Raw genomic sequence first — 19,433 nt, forward strand, 5'->3', positions numbered from 1 at the left:
CCGCAACCAAAATATAAAACCACACAAAAATTTATATTTGGAAAAATAAGGTAAAAATAACTGCTTACTTTATTTTTCATTAAAATTTAAAAGTATTTTGTCCCATAATTCTAGTAAATATAACACAAAGAAAAAATTTGAGAAATGATTTTAGTTTGCATGTTTTGCAGCAAGCTATTGTGAAATTTTTAAACTGCATTGATGGATTGTTTTTTACAGACTTTGGAGAGAAAGTGGTAAATTCTCGTCAAAATTTGCCACATATCAAACTTCCTGTCTGCCTCAATCCATAAATTGTTAACACTGACAAGAGGATTTTCACATTGGCAAGTCTACTTATTCAAAAGAAAATTTGTTTCTTTTTATTAACTTCCGTTAATAACAAAAAACTACGGCACTTTATTAAAGCTAAGCCTGCTAGAATTTAACAATTTAATTACTAATAACTATGTACTACGTCATAATAGCAGTTTTAATTATTATTTTTGCCGTACATGGCTTGTAAATATCGTTTTGATTTTGGTACAGCTATATTTTTTTCTAAGCGTGAGTCTAGGATAAATGCTCGAACTACGCAATGCATTATTTATGAAAGATATCATTGAAGTTTTGTACGTCTATAAAGTATAATTTCAACCAATAATATTTATGTTTTATCAAACAATTGAAAAAAAACAGTGACTAAAAATCGATATGCGTTTGGCTAAGGAAAACTGCAACCACCAACTCCAAACCGCAAAATCACAAACCGCGCAAAGCTCTAATAAAAAATGTTTTTCATTTTTGTCCTGTAAAGCTCTAATCTAATTTAAAGTTGAAGTATTTGTCAGGATATTTTAAATCGCCGATTTGAAAGGTTTATAGCCACCCAACCTGGTTTTCAAATCCGCGTAGAGTAGAGCCATTTATCAATTTTCCTTTCTCGCAGTTGCAAATTCATAAAAAAGCGTACAGTAAGTTGTGATTGTTCAAAGCCGTTAACAGATAGCGCCACCGTTTACTTTCGTATTAAATTTAATTTTAAGGCACTTCCACTGCGAATTCAGTCTCAATCTTGCTACTGTGATTTTTCCCTTAATTTGCTTTCTTTTGACGTACTGAGAACCAAAATCGGTTCAGCCAATCGCCGTAGAATCGGGAAAAACTATTTTTTTAATATAAAATACTTCCTAACGTTACTACGGCGAATGGTTGCACTGATTTTGGTTTTCAGCACGTCAAAAGAAAGCATATTAAGTGAAGAACCCACAGTGGCAGGATTGAGTCTGAAATCGCAGCGGAAGTGCATTAAAATTAAATTGATTACGAAAGTATACGGTGGCGCCATCTGTTGGCGTCTTCGAACACTAAGGGCCTATGCAACTAGTGAAATTCACATAGCCCTGCAGATGTTGATCCTGAGGAAGGGCAGAGTGATGTGCACCAGCGGCGTCAGGAGGAGCGAGAGAGCAGAGCAAGGCAGCAGCATCCCACCTACTCCGGCGAGTGCCCCTCCAGTGCGAGCGCGAGTCGGTGGCGGCCCCCTCCCGGCCGGCGGCGCGAGCAGAGCAGTCGCCTCGCTCGCCGAGAGCCGCGAGCACCGCCGTCCGACTCGATCCTCCGCCGCCTCCCGCGCTTTCGGCCCGAATTGCGGCCGACGCCGAGCTTGCCAGCCGACCCAACCCGCGCAGCCGACCTTTTTGCTTCTGGAAGTCGCGTCCACGAGCAGGTAAGCCTCCGGGCCGGCCTCTTTGCCCGCCAAATCGCCTCTTTTTGGATCAGGTGCGAATTTCACTTTCGGAGAAAAATCCGCCGCCCGGCTAGAGATCGCAGGCAGCATCAGGCGAGAACGCCTTATTTGCGCTCGGCAAGGTTGCCGAGCAGATGTTCGCGCCTGTCGCTTTCCTCTTCCAAACTGACTTGAATAATTTGAAGAAGCGGTCACTCAGATTTTTTATTGCATTTTTGCAACTTGTTAATTCCTTAATTACGTTTTAGGAATACCAAAGGTTCCAGGGCTGTGAATATTAGATTATTTCTGAATGCACAATTCAAATGTACTTGATAATTTAAATTTTTATTGTTATGAAGAAATAATTTAAACAAATTAATTATTTTACTCATTTATAGGTGATAAAAATAATATATAAAACCGGTTTTAAAATTTGTTCATGAAATCCTCGAATTAAAAATTAATTTTAGTCTCTCCCTGCATTATTTTATTATTGAGTAGGTTTATAAAAATAATTAAAACAAAAATTATTACAGAAAAGTGCTTATTTATAAGAAATATACGAGGCTGTAAAGAATAAAACTTGCTGAGTTGTTCCAAAGATGAACTTTTTCAAGCCTGAACGCAAAAAAAAATAAGTAAAAAATTCCTTCTGTTATAAAAAAAATTGAAAATTATTTCCTCTAAACCAAAATTCTGCACTATTTAACATTTTACGAGATAATATTATGTATATATAGTTAAAATCGCATGAAATGGAATTTAATTGACGGTCTGTGACGATTAGAAGCTCATTAAAAAATCAATCCTCTCTAAAAATTTCAACTTTTCAACCAACTCTATATTTAACCACCGAAGGTCAAGTTTTCAAACTATTTATTTCTCTTTGGGCGTGACGTGGAAGGGTTGGTGTGCGCTGGCGCCTCGCTGCCCGCCGCGCGATGTGCAATCCGTCGTCGAGGGCGATTGACGCCAATTGTGACCAACGTTTGGATTCGGACGCACGCCTTATTTATTTTACAACCACCCTCTCACGGTTAGCTAATTTTAGAATCTCGCTTTAGACAACAAATTGTGGACCAGAAATACCTCGCGCGCCACTCCGCCCGCTCACTCTGCGCTCGCTGCTGCTGAGAGCACCGCCGGCGAATTGCACGCACGCACGCGGCGGCTTCTCAACTCTGAAAACTGGAGAAAAAAAATCTGCTCGCGGTGTCTCGATTAGAAAGTAAAAATTGATTGCGCTTTTTGGTCCATTTTACTTTAATTAATTTATTTTACATTCATTTGCCAAACAGAAACGTGTTTTACAAGCACAAACAATTTATAAATGTTATTAGTGCAAGCAAACATATATACATAAATAAATTTTAAATTGTTATTAAATAATTTTTTAAAACAATAACAAATTTTTTTTAATATTTTAAATTTATTTTTCTTTTTTTTGTATTTTTTCAAGAATGGAGCAAAATGTTGCCCTGAGTATGAGTAACGTACTTAGACATTTTTAGATTGCATTCTTCTTATTTTTTAAATATGGATACGGATTGTCTGAACGTTGTGAATGATTTATATCGAATTAGATTTAATGGGCGTGCTTGTGGTGATTAAATAAAAATTGCACGATTATCGGCTGATTTTTAATCTCGGAACGAGCCTGGAGCTATCCTTGGGTCAGAAAAGACCATCAGAACAGGAGGAAATCGAATCCTGGCGTCAGGTTAGTCCTCGAGCGATCGATATTATTGACTGCAATGTGTACATTAACGACGCCTGTCGGGCTTTGTAATAGTTCCAATTTTGAGATTCGCAGACCGTTGGAACGGCCAAGTCGAGACCAGCGGGGTCCAGATTCGTGCGACGCGCAGATATGGCGTCCGGTGGAGTATGGCGGGAATAAACGGTCACGTGAAAATGCGCGAAAAGAACCAAGTTTTGGTCAATTTGGCGACACAATTTGCATTACATGCACTAACTTTGTCTTTTGGATCGTAAAAACAAACTCTTGACACTCGAACGGCAATCCTAAGAGAGCTTTTTGTTTCCCACATTCAGACGCCATCTTGGATCAGCGCAGTGCAAACCAATTTTATCGCACATCTTAGCTCCCGCTGGTTGAGACCTTTCAGAATATATGTAATATTTACCCTTTAAAATCCGTCAGGGCGCTCAGGAACGAGATCAGGGTTTCATTTTATTATTTTTTCTACATTTTATTTGTTTTTACAATAATTCCCTGATTTACATTGCATTAACTTGAATCAACTCTCTTGCGTACACGCCCGAAATTCGCGTCATGAGAAGGCATTACTCAAATCGCTAAATTCATTCGAAAATTGAGCAACAACAGTTGGCGAATTTACAAGTTTGCTTTTCTGCCAATTTGCATACACGTTGAGCGCAGAAGGTGTACATATTATTCTGTATATTCGAGACCCAAACAAATTGCTCTCGCAGCAGCCTGCTTTCGCGCTCATGACTCCTCCCTGCTTTGCAATAAATAACTTCTCTCTGAGTGAGTGAGTGAGCGTTGCACAACCAACTTCGCCGACGCACTGCAGGCGAATACTACTCGTCTCCTCTACACCGAGTTGAGCGCAAATTTGTATTATTTAGTCTCGGGCCGAGAGCGCGCCCTCCGTCTGCCGTCTGCGGCTATTTCCATCCCCTGCTTTTACTTGCTTTCAGCACGGTCAAAATTAATTCGTCACTGTCGTCAGGTCAAGAACATAAAAAAATTCAAGTGGATATTTTTGTTTGCTTCGATAAAATTCAATTTAAAAGAAAAATGTTGCTAGCAAAAAACTTGAATGATTGTTTTTTTAATAAATCAGCGGGGTCCAGATTCGTGCGACGCGCAGAAATGGCGTCCGGTGGAGTATGGCGCGAAAAAACGGTCACGTGAAGCAAGTTTTTGTCAATATTGTGACATAATTTGCATTTGTCTTTTGGATCGTAAAAACAAACTCTTGACACTTGTACGGCAATCCAAAGAGAGCTTTTTGTTTCCCACATTCAGACGCCATCTTGGATCTGCGCAGTGGGAACCAATTTTATCGAACATCTGGCTCCCGCTGAAATAAATATTAGACCCTTTCTAAGGGTTGGGGGTTTTAAACTGTTTTTTTTGCAACAAAAAATACGACTATTTATAATAGGATTTTTTAGGCTTTTGCATAAAAACAAGAATGTTTAGTAATTTTAGCGTAAATAATTTTACACTTTCAACAGGCTGCAAAATTTAGTTGGTTCGAGCTTCTAAAAGAGCTGATGGATTTCCTGACGCTTTTTCTTTATTTTAGATTAAAATATTCAAATTAATAATTTTATGGTCCCGAAACATTTTCCAAATCTTTCTTGGCATTTATATTTTTTTAATAAAATTTGTTCGCAACAGCATTAAATTTATTGGCATAACCATCTGTCCCGGATTAAAAAACAACAAAATTAATTTTAAAACCAACTTGTTAGGAAATAAACATCCTTGCCATCCGTAGAACTTCTTAAATTTTGCCAATATATTAGCAAAATTTGCTGGCAAGGTGTTGAGTGACCTTTGCTAGTGCATTTGAATCGATTCAGCCAGCTAGCACTGACCTTTGCTGCCGCCTGTCTTTCTTTCTCTGCACGCCAATTGATGGATGTTAGCCGCCCGATTTGGACAATGCCGCCGCAGTGAATAGCATAATATTATCGCCTTTTTTGTCCACCGGCTGGCTCCAACCCTGCAGCATTGCAATCGATTGCGTCAGCTTGAGAACGAGGAAAGGTCGATGAGAAAGGAGAGAAAAAAACACCTGTCACTCGTAAATTGCCGCACCCCCGCCGTTGAAATAATTTAAAATAGAATTTTCGGGGGCAGGGACCGAGAATTGTTTGTGTTCCACTCACTTTCGACTAATTTGAAGATTCCTACAATTCAAGGTGCCATCCACTTCCCATTTCTATTTCCGTCTGTCTTTTGGGAGGGAAAGAGTACCAACCAAGTTCTTTTAAAAGCGGCCGCGCGCAGAGCTGCGTGTTTTGCTTTCGAGAACGCTTCATTTGACCACGCTCTCTTCGGCGAGTGTGACTAACCCGCGAGCGCCGAGCACTACTACTTGTTGGTGTATACTTAAGCGAGTTAATTTTAGCTTTTTCTCTGTCTGTTGTATATTTTTTGTCACCGAGACAGGCCTCTTTCTTTCTCTCCATATTTCCACAGTCCGGAGGACACACAAAAGATTTGTTGCGACACGAGATGATCCGCGCGCTGACTAATTTATGGGATATTTATTCCTGTGCCCGAGCCGCCGCCGCCGCCGAGCTGCAATCCAAACACGCGGAATTGGGTCAGTTTTACGAGGCATTTAACGAGGAGCCGGCTCTACTCCACCGCCCCCGCACCTTTTAAAAGAAGTTATCAAGAAAGGGGTTAATAAGGCGTCGGCGCTGACACGGGACACCGCAGGAGGGAAATTTTCAATTAGCTCTTAGAGGGGGTTGGTTGAATTAATTTTGAAACAGAGGACTTTTGGCAAGTTTCTTACTTTTAGTCCAACGAACTCGGCAGCTTTGACTCATCACACAGCTAGAATGCCAATTTAATGATTCTTGTGCTGTCTCTGCTTTTATAGAAGATGTGAAATGTCTAAGCGTTTGACCTTTTGATTGAAATCAGGCCCTGGTGGGTGGGTCACGAGTCACGGCGCCACGAAGGCATCAAGTAGAGCCCTGCGATGAAAGTAAATTACTTTTGCGATGAGAAATGTTTTAATAAGGCATTTTATTGCTAATGTGCACTCACCAATTTTTTTCTTCGTAAAGTTCTGCATTTCAATCACCCTCGAAATAATAGGTGTGGAATATTTATTCAATTTTTATTATTGATGATAGCGATGGCAGTTTTAGACTGGATTTTTCTCATTCTGGCAGTAAAATAAAAAAATAGCCCAGATTCGTGCGACGCGCAGTTATGGCGTCTGGTGGAGTATGGCACGAAAAAACGGCGCGAAAAGAACCGAGTTTTAGTCAATATTGTGACGTATAATTTGCATTACTTGTACTAATTGTGTCTTTTGGATCGTAAAAACAAACTCTTGACACTCGTACGGCAATCCAAAGAGAGCTTTTTGTTTCCCACATTCAGACGCCATCTTGGATCTGCGCAGTGCGAACCAATTTTATCGCACATCTGGCTCCCACTGAAATAAATATTAAATTATTTTAAATGATTTGTCAAAATCTGAAATTTAACTTGATTTAAATGACCTCATTAAATTTAAAAAAATTCAGAATTATTTAATTACTTCTGTTGCTTCATTTAATTTATCCGTCAAAATCGCTACGAGTTTCTTGACCAGAATAATATGTATTATTCAACACACGTTTCTTTGCTGCAGGGGCCAATCTAAACGAAAATCTTCCCCTTTGTCTGAGAGTCATAAAAGACGATAATCCTTAATCCAATCTAAAAAAATAAAAGTTTTAACGATGCTCACGCTCAGAGCCTGTCAATTTATTCTCATGTTTTGCTTCGGCCCACGTTTGAAAATTGTTCAAATTTTATGGAATGATTTGTTCGGTTCGGCATGCTCAGGACTCGCCGGCTCTTTTTATTATTGATCAAAAGCAGTGCCGACGATGAGGTACGTTATTTTCCTATCAAGATAATGCATTGAAGTCGCGGGCGGGCGGGCGGGCAGAGTTCAGATTCAGAATCACGCTGTAATTGTGTTGGCGAAAGAGAGAAGCACCTCACTTGTCATTCCATTAAGAATATCACTCCCACTGAGCAAAGATTTTTATTTGGGTCACGTGCCTTTGCGTAAGAACTCTTTTAAGCACAGGGATACACTGCGCTCTTTATCGCCGACGAACACGTCATTTTTTGTGACTTGCTTGGCTTGCAGCTCGCGTTCCAGCTGAACATCCACGTTTAAATTGTCGCTTTGTAAGACTCACGACGGGCGATTTGTGTTTGATTGCGATGCGCCGTGCCAAATGGATCGATTGAACAGAAAGTAACTCTTTGCATTTTTGATCGGCAAGGAGAAAACATAGTTATAAAAATGTAAAGTGTCGAGTTGATTTTATTGGTCAATTTATTTTATCATATACACTGTAAATTTATTTTTGTTTATTGCATTTTCAAGTTTGTATTTAATTAATTAAAAAATCTATTAGGAGCTTTCAACTTTTGTGACAAATTAAATTCTTTCGCTGATTTATTTTTTCAAATTTAATTTGGGCCGTGTCCCAACTCGCCTGTGACTTGAGTTTTTTCAACTTTCTTGATTAATTTGATTAATTTATTCAATCAATTTGATAAACGTTTAACAATAATTAGATAATAATGAAAATTTCTGAGATGATTAAATCAAACAAACACTCACAAACAGTAGGTGTGGAGCACTTTTCTCCTCGTTGACACTGGCATTGTATTGTTCGTGGTGTGGTGTGTAATTAGCAATTATCCTGAATTAGCGGCTGCTCATTTGTCAGTCAAGGCTGCTGCCTGAGCGCGCGCATAAAGATCGTCTATTTAGGATCGAGAGTGAGTGAGTGAGCGAGTGAGCGGCGAGAATAATTTTGAAGTCACTCGCTGCTGGCTAACTGCTTCATTCTGAGAAAAAGCAAGCGTGTCTGTTGCGTCGCTGCTCATTTGCATCATTCCCGTAGGTGTCACAGCCGCGAGATGCGAGCAAACCAGTGACGTCACGATATTATTTCAACGCACCGAATGTTTATTTCGTTCTTTAACCTGCTCTAATTGTTTGATTTTGCCAAACTAAAATGCAATGAAAAATTTAATAATTAATTTAAATAAAATTTACAGTAAAAATTAGCTTCAATGGCATGTTTGTAGATATTGTAGGAATTTAATTGATTGAAAATCGAGTTGTTTTAATTCAATTATAGTGTTCGAAGCTGCCACCAGAAGGCACCACCGAATACTTTCGTAATAAATTTAATTTTAAGGCACTTCCGCTGCGATTTCAGACTCAATCCTGCTACTGTGCATTTTTCACTTAATATGCTTTCTTTTGACGTGCTGAAAATCAAAATCGGCTCAGCCAATCGCCGAAGAATCATGAAAAACTATTTTTTGAAATATAAAATATTTTCCAACGTTTCTACGACGAATGGCTGGACTGATTTTGTTTTTCAGCACGTCAAAAGAAAGTATAGTAAGTGAATAATGCACATTGGCAGGATTTAGTCTGTAATCACAGCGGAAGTGCCTTAAAATTAAATTTATTACTAAATTATCCGGTGGCGCCATCTGTTAGCGGCTTCGAACACTAAGGGTTTACACATCTGGTGTATTCAGTAATAAATCAAAAGCATATTTTTAAATTTAAAGGGACGACCATTTGTTTAAAAACATACACGCCAGATAAGTCAAGGAATAAACTAACAATAAGAAACCTTGATTTTGCAAACCTTGTTTAAAATTACAAAGAGAGGATATTCTTGACTTTACCGAGAAACGCAAATAAATGATTATACGTACCTCACACATTGTCCGTTTGTTTGAACTCGAGGTTGACGTGTGCAGTCAAGTTTGTTACAGGTTTTGAAAAGCGCAGTTCGCTGAATGCAATTAAATAGCTCTTTTCCGCTGGCCACATGTGTGTATATAATGTTATAATTCGCTTTAATCTCGACGGTGACGAACCCGAACGGGTTTCAAAGCCGTCCAGTCCTGTGTGGGTGACCATTTATGGCAGCAAAGACCATTTGTTTGCCGCGGAGGACACGCCGTTCGTTCGATTGTTACTCAGCGTCACTCGGCGCGTTCGTTTAACGCGTGAACAGAGAAAAAAAGTGAAAGGGTTAGAGGTCAACTGCATTGCGCCAATTTACCCGAAGGATGAATGCATCTCGTTTTAATACGGCTTTTTGCTTTAATATAATTGTGACGTCGCCACCGCCGCCTTGGCAGCTGCTGGCATATTTTTCGCCGATGGCGCGCGGGACAAAAAAACGCGTGAGAGATCGGCACACGGACCAAAAAAGCCAAGCTGAAGAGGTGTGTTGCCGGCTGGTGACGTCGTCCGGCGGTTACGCAATCCTCCATTCGCTTATGCCCCTGCCAGCGCTGATATTTGGTTGTTCTCGCGGGCGGCTCGCCGTGGGCAGCGATTTAGTGCAGTAAATGAGGAAAAGAAACACGAGGCAGAGACGACTTCAAAAGGATTTAAACGCCGAGAATAGGCGTGAATCAGTTGACACAATCTGTCACGTTTCGCAATTTTCATTTTGTTTAAAATGAGCGTGATCAACAAGAGAGAAAGAAAGAAATAAATAAACTAGCATGATTAAATCAGCTTAATTCACTATGAAATCAGAAAGGAGACTAAATTTAGGTCAAACAACATAATTATGAGGGACACCATCTCTGCCCTGTCATTTTTTCAAGTAAAGTTTGAGCTAAACACTTGCCAGATGTGCCATGAAAAGGAACAGGACCCATAAATCTATTTGTTATGTCGAAATAAATATTTTAGAACATGAGGCATTCGATAAAAAAATGTTCTTTTAATTATTTTTCATATAACAGGGGTTTTTAAATTAATTTCCAGGAATGTACGTACGTTTTTAAATTTATAATTGAACTATTTGACCACGATTGAACATTTTTCACATGATTTCGTTTCTTTTCTTTACAAAAGCCTGCAAATTTTTCATCAATCAAGTCATGTTATAGAGCAAGGATCAATTTAAACCAAAAATTAATGGTAAAATGCCAACATTTCGCTTTCTAGATCTATCAAACTATTGAAAAATAAATAGAAAAGCAGGACTCGACTCTAGGAAATAGTCAATGAACCATTTTTTTGTTTCTACTCTTCTAGAAAGCTATATGGCAGGCAACTGACAACATATTTTTATGAGTGAAAAATCTGATTGCAAAAAGAAGTCTAGAAAAAGACCAAAATTATTTGGTAAAAACTATTTTAACAGACCATGATGGACCAAAAATCACCAATCTGCGATTGAAAACAATAATTTTTGGCTCGTGTGACTTTAGAATTTCCCCTTAAGATTTCAATATTTTCTCTACAGCTAAAAAATTATACCGTGAAAATAAATTTTATTATTTTTGACCTGCCGGCCTTCCTGAAAGACTAACAAACGCATTTTTTCCTGAGTCTGCATGCAAATTTATGAAAAGGAGTGTTGCAATTTTTGTAAATTTCATCTCCCAGAATGAAAATCAACAATTTTAATCTTAAAATGGACTGTTTGGCGATAAAAAATAAGAATAAAAGACTAACAGTCCCAAAAGTCTAGCACTAGAGTTGAGATAGGCTGGCCCCTCTTAAAAGAGATAAACCGTTCTAAGAAACACTTTTAATTGCGTAGATAATGTAATATCTTTCAAGAATACGACAAATTAAAACCTTTTAATGCGCCATCTATTCTTCCCTTTTTAATTAAGTGCCAAACAAAAGTTCGTGTACGTGTCCTTGAAGTGCGATGACCCGATTAAACAGACATATGAGTTTCAAACACCATTCGTCACTGCCAAATCTAAATTTAAATTCTGAACTTGGACAAGCCAAATTGACACGAACGAGCTAGCCTGCAGTTTCGCTGCTATTTTCGCTCGAATCTCCGGAAATTGCTGGTGGATGCGTGGGCGGCTCGCGGCTCAAGAAGGCCGCGCGCGAGACGGAAAGATGCGTATACGTATATTTAATTGTGAGTGGTGCAGCGCAGCGCGTCAGGTTGGGGCTGCCCACACGCCTGAATGCCTTGATGCCGGCCAGCTGCCCACAGCCGCACGTACACTTTTGCTTTGCTTTTATTTTATTTTCGAGGCGCGCCGCGCCGCGCCGAACGACCCACTACGTCATTTTCCTTTTAACAGCATAATATTCCGCTTTCTTTCGCTCTTCCTACTCGCAGCACACACATGAATTCATTGAGATGCATTCGCGTGTGGGCCCGACGAACGACGAAACACGAAACACGGGACTCGCCTACTATAAATTTCGATCTTGACCGATGATCGGTTCGAATTTCATTCCAGTTCTCTGACAGGTGGATTTATAGATGTAATTAGCATTTATGGCAGGGAATATTCTGCATTTTAATTTATTTGAAATAATCGTGCGTGTTTCAGCAGACGTTTCAAAGATGACTAGCATACGCCAGACAACGACCACGATGTACTCTTCGAATTCGGCACACCCGACCCTGCTGGACAATGGGTCGCCAATGGACGGATCACTTGGTCAGTGTCTCATTAAGCACATCAATTGGAACTTATAAATAACGCTCCCAAAATCCATTAATTACAAGACACTGATTCTAATTTTTTCTAATAATTTTTTATATTTTTGGAAATTAAATGGCAAAATCAATGATCAAACATCTTTTTGATCATTTTTCTCATTTAATTACAAACTTGATCCAGATTTAGTTAGATTGATTATTAAACTGGGGCATTAACAAGCAATTTAACTAGTTAAATAATTTTTAAAAAACCTAAAAAAACGAATTTTTAATTAAATCTTAAAATACAATTTTTTTTTAAAACTTCAAAATTTAAAAGAAGTTATTTATGTTTTTAATTTTTACTTATAAAATAATAATTTACCCTTTTTTAATAATTTAATCTATTAAATCTTTAAATTTATACGGTATAAATTTCACACATTTATTAATATTTTATTTATTAGACACCAACGGTTTATAATTCTGAGAGTATGAATTATCATAAATTAAACCATTTGGAAACCTTTTCTTATGTTTAGCGGCTTGAAATTAAGTAATATTACTATTTTTAAACTTGAGCAAATGATACAAATCTCTAAGACTTCTTCGCAAAATCGACATAATTATACAATTAACATAAATGTTTCACACATTTAAATTGTTATTTTTTCTCAGACTTATGCCATCTGCACTACGTTAGAAGCTAATAAACGTCTTTCCTCTCTAACCAAAAACGGACATTTAAAATTAAATAAATTGAAAAATTAAATCAAACAAAAACATTTTAAAATGAAAATTCACTACCTTGGATTACATGCGATTGTTGTAATTTTAAAATTCAATCCCAAGATTTTTAAATATGATATAATTATCATACTCTGTAAAGTGGCAACTCTCGACGTGATGCTGGAATAAAAAAACAACCTAAGAAAATTTATGCAATTTTAAATTGAATAAAAAAATTATAAAACAAATGGAAGTTTTGCTGACAAACAACCAGAGAAATTTGCAGTTTCAAAAAAAATCACATTAGATTCAAATAAATATGCGGCAAATAGGTTTTTTAATAATTAAATCTTAGTCTTATATAACCTTAAATCCTCAAGAAACAAAAGTATTTTCATCTTTATCGATGTGTAGATCTGCTGCTGGAAGATCTGCAAAGCAGCGTGTCGCGGCCCGGCTCGTCTGCAGGCCACAACAACCTGACCAACGGCCACGTGACCACGACCACGACGACCACGAAGCGCCAGCAACACTACGGCCAGCCGCACCAGCCCCAGCAACACGTCGGCGGAATCCAGTACCTGCAGCCGATGAACTCGACCACAGTGGTCGCCGAGAGGGCTTCCAGCCCGCACACCGTCTCCTCGTACAAGACCTACCAGTACCAGTACACAACCTCTTCGGCAGCTCCGCAAGGTAAAAAATAAAAAAAAATGTCACAGGCAAACCGCAGAAAAATGTGACAGCTGCTTTGCTCGTTTCTGATTAGATGTTTTAAAGAGGCAAAATCCTGGAAAATAATTGTTGGCAATGCATGAACTGATCTTTTAGGATTTAGTTAAAGCCAAAATTGACCTAAGGAACCGTGAAAATTTTTGAGAAAAGTGGCTGCAAAGTTAGCATGCTTGAGGACTGTCTCCTTACTTGAAATCTTTATTTTATTTCAAAACAAAGAGTTTCCCTAAAAGGTTTCATCCGCTGTTGGACAGATCTCGAGGAGAGGAATCGAAATCTGCCAAGAAAATGTGATCAAAGCGGTGGAAATTTCGGAGAAAATTTGAAAATGTTGAATTTTTTATTGTAGAAAAAATTTTTTATCGATCAACAGCATATTGCATCCATAATTTTCAATTGTCGCCCTGTATTGATCAACTTTAAAATTTAAAAGGCTATTTTCCACCAAAATATTTAAAAGGGAAATATTTCCCAACGTAATAGACGATTTATTGCTGGTTTAGAAGAAAATTTAATTTCTCTAATCCCTTTTTTTTCTTTCAAATTGACCAGTTGCATAAACCCTTAGTGTTTAAAGCCGCCAACAGATGGCGCAACCACAGACTTTCTTAAAAATTTTGTTTTAAGCGGTTTTAAGGCATTTTCGCTGCGATTTCAGACTCAATCTAGCTATTTTGCTTTTTTTAATTAATTTCATTTTTTTGACGTGCTGAAAACTAAAATCGGTTCAGCCATTCGCCGTAGAAACGTTGGAAAATATTTTTTTATTTCAAACAATAGTTTTTCACGATTCTACGGCGATTGGCTGAACCGATTTTGGTTTTCAGCACGTCAAAAATTAGCAAATTAATTGAAAAATGCACAGCAGCTAGATTGAGTCTGAAATCGCAGCGGAAGTGCCTTAAAATCGAAAGTCTACGGTGGCGCCATCTGTTGGCGGCTTCGAACTCTTAGGGTTTATGCAACTGGTGAATTTTATCTCGAATTAGATGTTCCGGCGCCGCAGCAACAGCAGCACACATCATCGACGCAGTACCAGTACAGAGGCAGCTCTCCGCAGCAGGAAGTGCCGGACACGCGTTTGCGGCAGAACCTGAACGAGCTGGACAGCCTGCTGGTGGACCTGCACCACGCGCAGCAGTCGACCCCTCTGGAGCCGAACGAGCTGACGTCGTCGCAGCACGTGAGCCGCGTCGTGCGCACCTTCCAGCAGCAGCAATACCAGCCGCCGCAGCCGCAGCAATACCAACAGCCGCAGCCGCTGCCGTACCAACAGCCGCAGCAGGCGGACAACCACACGTACGGCACGCCCAACACCGTGCGCAGGGAGCTGCAGTATCCGCCCTCGCCCAAACTGGAACGATCGTCTTCCCTGAACAGGAGAGGCCTCCCTGGTGTTAGGGCACCTTCACCCTCCAGACAGGTGAGAAATGACACAGAAAACGATAAATTGGTTAAAAAAAAGGAAAAATTGTGAATTTTTTTATTTTTTTAATCTCGTTTGGCACATAATTTTGAGGAAAACAAGTGGATTTCAGACGGTTTATCGCAAAATATTCGACTGTCTTTTGCTCCAATAAATATTGACGGTTTCTAATCCGATTAAAATGGCTTTAGTTTTTTAAACATCAGCTTTGTAAAAATTTACATGTTTTTGCTTTTTAGATCTAAAAGATCTTAAAATTTATAACTTCTTGAGAGTTTAAAGTACTATGTAAAATATGCATAAAATAGCAACGAACTCAGTTTAGTGATTTAAGCAAAGTACAAGTAGTGGCTTCCACCCCTGTCTGTCGAGGTGGCGAAATTAACCAAAAGACTTAAATATAAGTGACGGCGCCGGCAAAACCGCAAGAAATAGACCTCAGGGCGTTCGACCTGAGGAAGATCGGTGACAGGCAAGGATGAAATATCGCCGCCGATTATCGCCAAATGTGCTCGATAGTACTGAAAATCCATGAAAAATCATCCTGGGAGCGGATCTCAGGTCGAGGTACCCTGAAAATGGTCATTAGGGTATCTCTAGTAAGGGACCACTCAAACACCTGTCCGATGAGGGGTTGTGGTTGATGATCGGACAAACGGCCGAATTTTAATAAAAATATTAAAATCATTTTTTGTAAATTTCTACTTTTTCGAAAAATTGGCCGACAAAAATTCGTAAAAATTCGAAATATGGTCCGATTTTGGAAAACCGAACACGGGTGGACTTTTCTCACTAAATGGCATCGATTGGTGCCAGAATCAGCACCATCCGGCCCATAAGGCCCCGCCTGGGCCCCGAAATCAAAAGTTTAAAATGTCACAAATCGGGTTTTTTCGACTTTAAAAATTAATAACTCTGCTGCAATGGGCTATACATTAATAAAACTAATTTTATCAAACTTGCCGTAAAATTTTTCGTCTTTAAGGTCCAATTGCCGCCCGCCCCCGCCGCCAACGCCCCCAAAATCTGCGCTTTTTAAAGTGTTTGGTTTTATTTTATTTTTTTAATTTACCTACGCACTAGATCAAGGTTTTGACTTGAAAATATGCCTCCCCAGCGACAAATCGCGTCGATTGCTCGGGTTTTACGTTAATATTCCAAATTTTGTCCATTTTTTACGCGTGGAATGCAATCCTGTTGAGCGAAATTAAAATTTAATTTCTCAAATAAAAAAATCCGTTGCTCCGAGTGTAAAAATATGATCAAAATTTATAAATTGAGGTTCGATGACACCAAACTCGCATTTTTTTGGCAAAATCAACATTTTTACGAAAAAAATTCGCCTTCTTCGACATAAGGAGGCGAAATTATTAACTCGTATCATGGGGGCGAAAACAGTCAATTATTATAAACATGAGTGAAGGCCAAAAGTGATTTTAATAATTGCATGATTCGTCTCTCTCATATTAAATTTTACCTGCAGTTACATTAAAAAATGCCTAAATTCCTCTTAAAAAAGGAAAATTTTAATAGGATGGGGAAAAAAGAGGATCAACTGGTGTATCGAAACTAAAAATGAATGAAATTCCTCAGGTGACAACGACAGTGAAGACGTACACGTACGAGATCCCGGTGGACAACGGGGTGAACGTGAAGCCGGTGGTGGGCACGCCGATTGTAAACACGTACTCGTACGAGATCCCCGTGGACCAGCCAAAGCCCGAGGACACGATCATCACGTACAAGTACGCCGGCCTGCCCAAGAGCCGCGCCTTGGAGCCTCCCAAGGAGCCGCCGGTGCTGGTCGACCGGCCGATCAACTCGTACAGTCTGCACTACACGATGCAGACGCAGCAGAGCGAGCCGCCCCACAAGCCCTTCCCGTCGCCCGCCATGACCCCGCCGCCGTCCGCCGAGCCCCCCAAGCGCCTTGAGGAACTCCTCGCCTCCTTTTCAGACACTGTGAGTTCCATTTTTGATAATTATTATCTCCTCACATTAGTTAAATTGTTAACAATAAAAAACAAATAAACTTTTGACGTTTTTTCGTGAATATTGTTGCAATTTTTGCCCTCTGCAAATAAATGCTCTTTTTATTTCAGTTTGGAATAAATCAGTGTATTTCCTTAACACAAATTTGAATCAAGAATGGCCTTTTTCCAGAAATTTTGATATTTTTTGGTGACAGACTGACAGAGGGTTGCAAAAAAACCCGCATTTTGTAAAAATAGCAGTGGTAAAAGGCATTTTTTTTCAAATTTAACCAGTTTGTTTCTGGCAATGTTTGCACCTCAGTTGTCAATAATTTTATAAATATTAGCTCGTGGCCTCGACTTGAAAAATTGTCAGAGTTAAATTTTTGGAGATATTGAGGCAGTTTAAAAGAAAAAATCTGCAGAGTAGAGAAAATTTTACCGCGAATTTTAGATTTTCACTGGGGAAAAAACGGAATAAATTCATTTCTCACATTTCTTGCGCAAGAAATTGGTAAAAATTGAGTGGTTAAATAAAAATCAGTGGTGAAAAAAACCGGGTGGTTAGCAAAATGCAACCCTGTCTGGTGAAAAACGTTTTTTATGTATTATTTTTTACGTCTGGTGCAGAATTTAGATCAGTTTTGCCAGTTTCAGCGTTCTCAGACAGTTTCAAGAAATTTTAAAAATCAGTTATAGAACTTTGGTGTGAAAATTTGATTTGTAAAACATATTTTTTTCAAATTAGATCATAATTATACCCTTTGCATCAGCTGACAAGTTTAGAACATTTTTATTGTTTTATAAATTTAAAAATATAGTAGTAACGTGTAGAAGATTATTTGAGCGACTTGTGATGTCAAAAAAATACTAAACACACGTACATGCGATTGATTTATAAAAAGAAGTTTTTTTTTCAGATAAAAGGAATAAATTAAAAGAATTGAATTTAATTATTAACACTTTGCTACGACAGTTAACAAGTTTTAAAATTTGCTAAAATTTATAATTATTCATCATCCCCTTGACAAGTTTTTTATACTCTTAATGGGTAAAAAATACTTTTGTAAGTTGAGAAAATAGGTTAGAATAAACTCGAAAACAAAATACAGAACATTTTACCGCAGTGAGGTATTTTTTGTAATTTTTCTTGGCAGGAAATCAGAAAAAAGAATTGCAAGTGCAATACTGGATGTCTTAATTGTTTAAAAAAAATCTTGTTCTGGAAATACTCATTAGCTTTGTAACAATAATTTTTAACCATATAGTAAATTAAGCGGGGTTTTTTAAATATTTATACATGAAACTAACAAAAAACTCAATAAATATGGTTTATATTTGATCAGGTTGACTCAGGAGACATGCACAACGAGCACCCCGTGCCAGCCGCTCCGTTGGAAGAGTACCTGACCGAAGTGCCAATCGCGCCTCCCTCTCCAGTGAGACAGAGAAAAATTGAGCCTGAGAAACCATCAGCCTTGCAGCAAGAAAGAATGATGTCCAAGAACATCGCAGGCCCTCCCGTCTACTACCCGCCCGGCGTGGAAATGTTCGCCAAGAAGGACGAACCAGTTCGCGTGAGTTAAAAAAAAATCAATTTTATCTAATTTATCTAATTTTGCTCGACAAGGATGGAAAGACGAGATTAAAAGATTGGGACTTATCTTATTTTATCTCATTTTAAAAGAAAAAAATATAGGTCACGAGCTATTTTAATCTCTTCCGTCATTTATTGCGTTTCCCAGTTCTCTAGTATTTTTTAATTCTATTTTTTTACTTTTAAAATTTTACGGTGTGAGCAAACTCATTCATTTTTAGTAATTCCAAATTTAAATTATTTAATTTCAGGCCAAAATGAAGGAAGGCGCCTCAAGCAGCGAGAGCAAATCCTCAGGTGGCGGCGTTGCTGCGGTGCCAGTGTGCCTGCCGGTCTGTTGTGCCATGCCCTGTGTCATCATGTAATAACACATTAATAAATGGAAACGACGAACTTTCAATTTCACTCTTCTACTTCGCTCTCGAGGGAATTATTATTTTGGAACCGCAGCTAGTGATGGTGCAGCCGTGCGTAATTATTTAAGTTGCTCTACGTCTTGTACATTTGCGCATTTTAACCAGGCAATCTATATGAATGTATTGTATTGTATTGGCCTTTTTGCCGCTCAAAAATTACTACAGAAAATAAATACGCGCCGAAGTGTTCATTTGTGGTGATGTCCTGTTTTTTTGATGTCACTGTGATTTGGGGCTTCTGTCGAAGCTTTTTATATACATGCTATAAAACACGTGAGCCTTTACTGATGCCTTCTGGAGGAAAATCTTGCTGTATTTTTAGGAGGAATATATACTTGTAAAATGGACATGATTCCATATTGGGCAATCATATGTAAATAACACAACCTCTGTTGAATAAATTGACATCATTAATTACAGAAGACCAAGGTTTTTAGTGATGACTCAAACGCCTTGAAAGGAAATTTATAGGATGAGGCTCAGAGCTCACCAATTTTGCAAAGCGCAAAAATGCATGAATAAAAACAAATGGGAAAACCATAATTTTTGGGGTTTTCCGCACTTTTCCAAATATGACTCTGAAATGATCACATTTTGCGCCTAAAAAAATAAGACGAAGCGTTAAAAGTTTCCTTCTTTT

At 38.5% G+C, this 19,433-nt stretch overlaps 1 protein-coding gene across 2 annotated transcripts; it reads left to right on the forward strand.

Annotated features, from left to right (window-relative positions):
• The first annotated feature begins 1,534 nt into the window (after positions 1-1,534).
• Positions 1,535-19,215, forward strand: LOC135946234 (probable LIM domain-containing serine/threonine-protein kinase DDB_G0286997). Of its 2 annotated transcripts, none has more exons than XM_065494363.1 (7): positions 1,535-1,708; positions 11,826-11,936; positions 13,061-13,342; positions 14,371-14,804; positions 16,401-16,769; positions 18,127-18,357; positions 18,629-19,215. In XM_065494363.1, exons 2-7 carry the CDS (start codon positions 11,840-11,842, stop codon positions 18,740-18,742), a joined length of 1,527 nt encoding a protein of 508 aa, XP_065350435.1. In that variant the 5' UTR covers positions 1,535-1,708; positions 11,826-11,839; the 3' UTR covers positions 18,743-19,215. The 2 variants fall into 2 exon arrangements, with proteins under 2 accessions (XP_065350435.1, XP_065350436.1); XM_065494364.1 differs by having other exon boundaries at positions 11,829-11,936.
• Positions 19,216-19,433: the final 218 nt, after the last annotated feature.

Source organism: Cloeon dipterum, chromosome X (genome assembly GCF_949628265.1).
Source record: "Cloeon dipterum chromosome X, ieCloDipt1.1, whole genome shotgun sequence".
NCBI classification, from domain to species: Eukaryota; Metazoa; Arthropoda; class Insecta; order Ephemeroptera; family Baetidae; genus Cloeon; species Cloeon dipterum.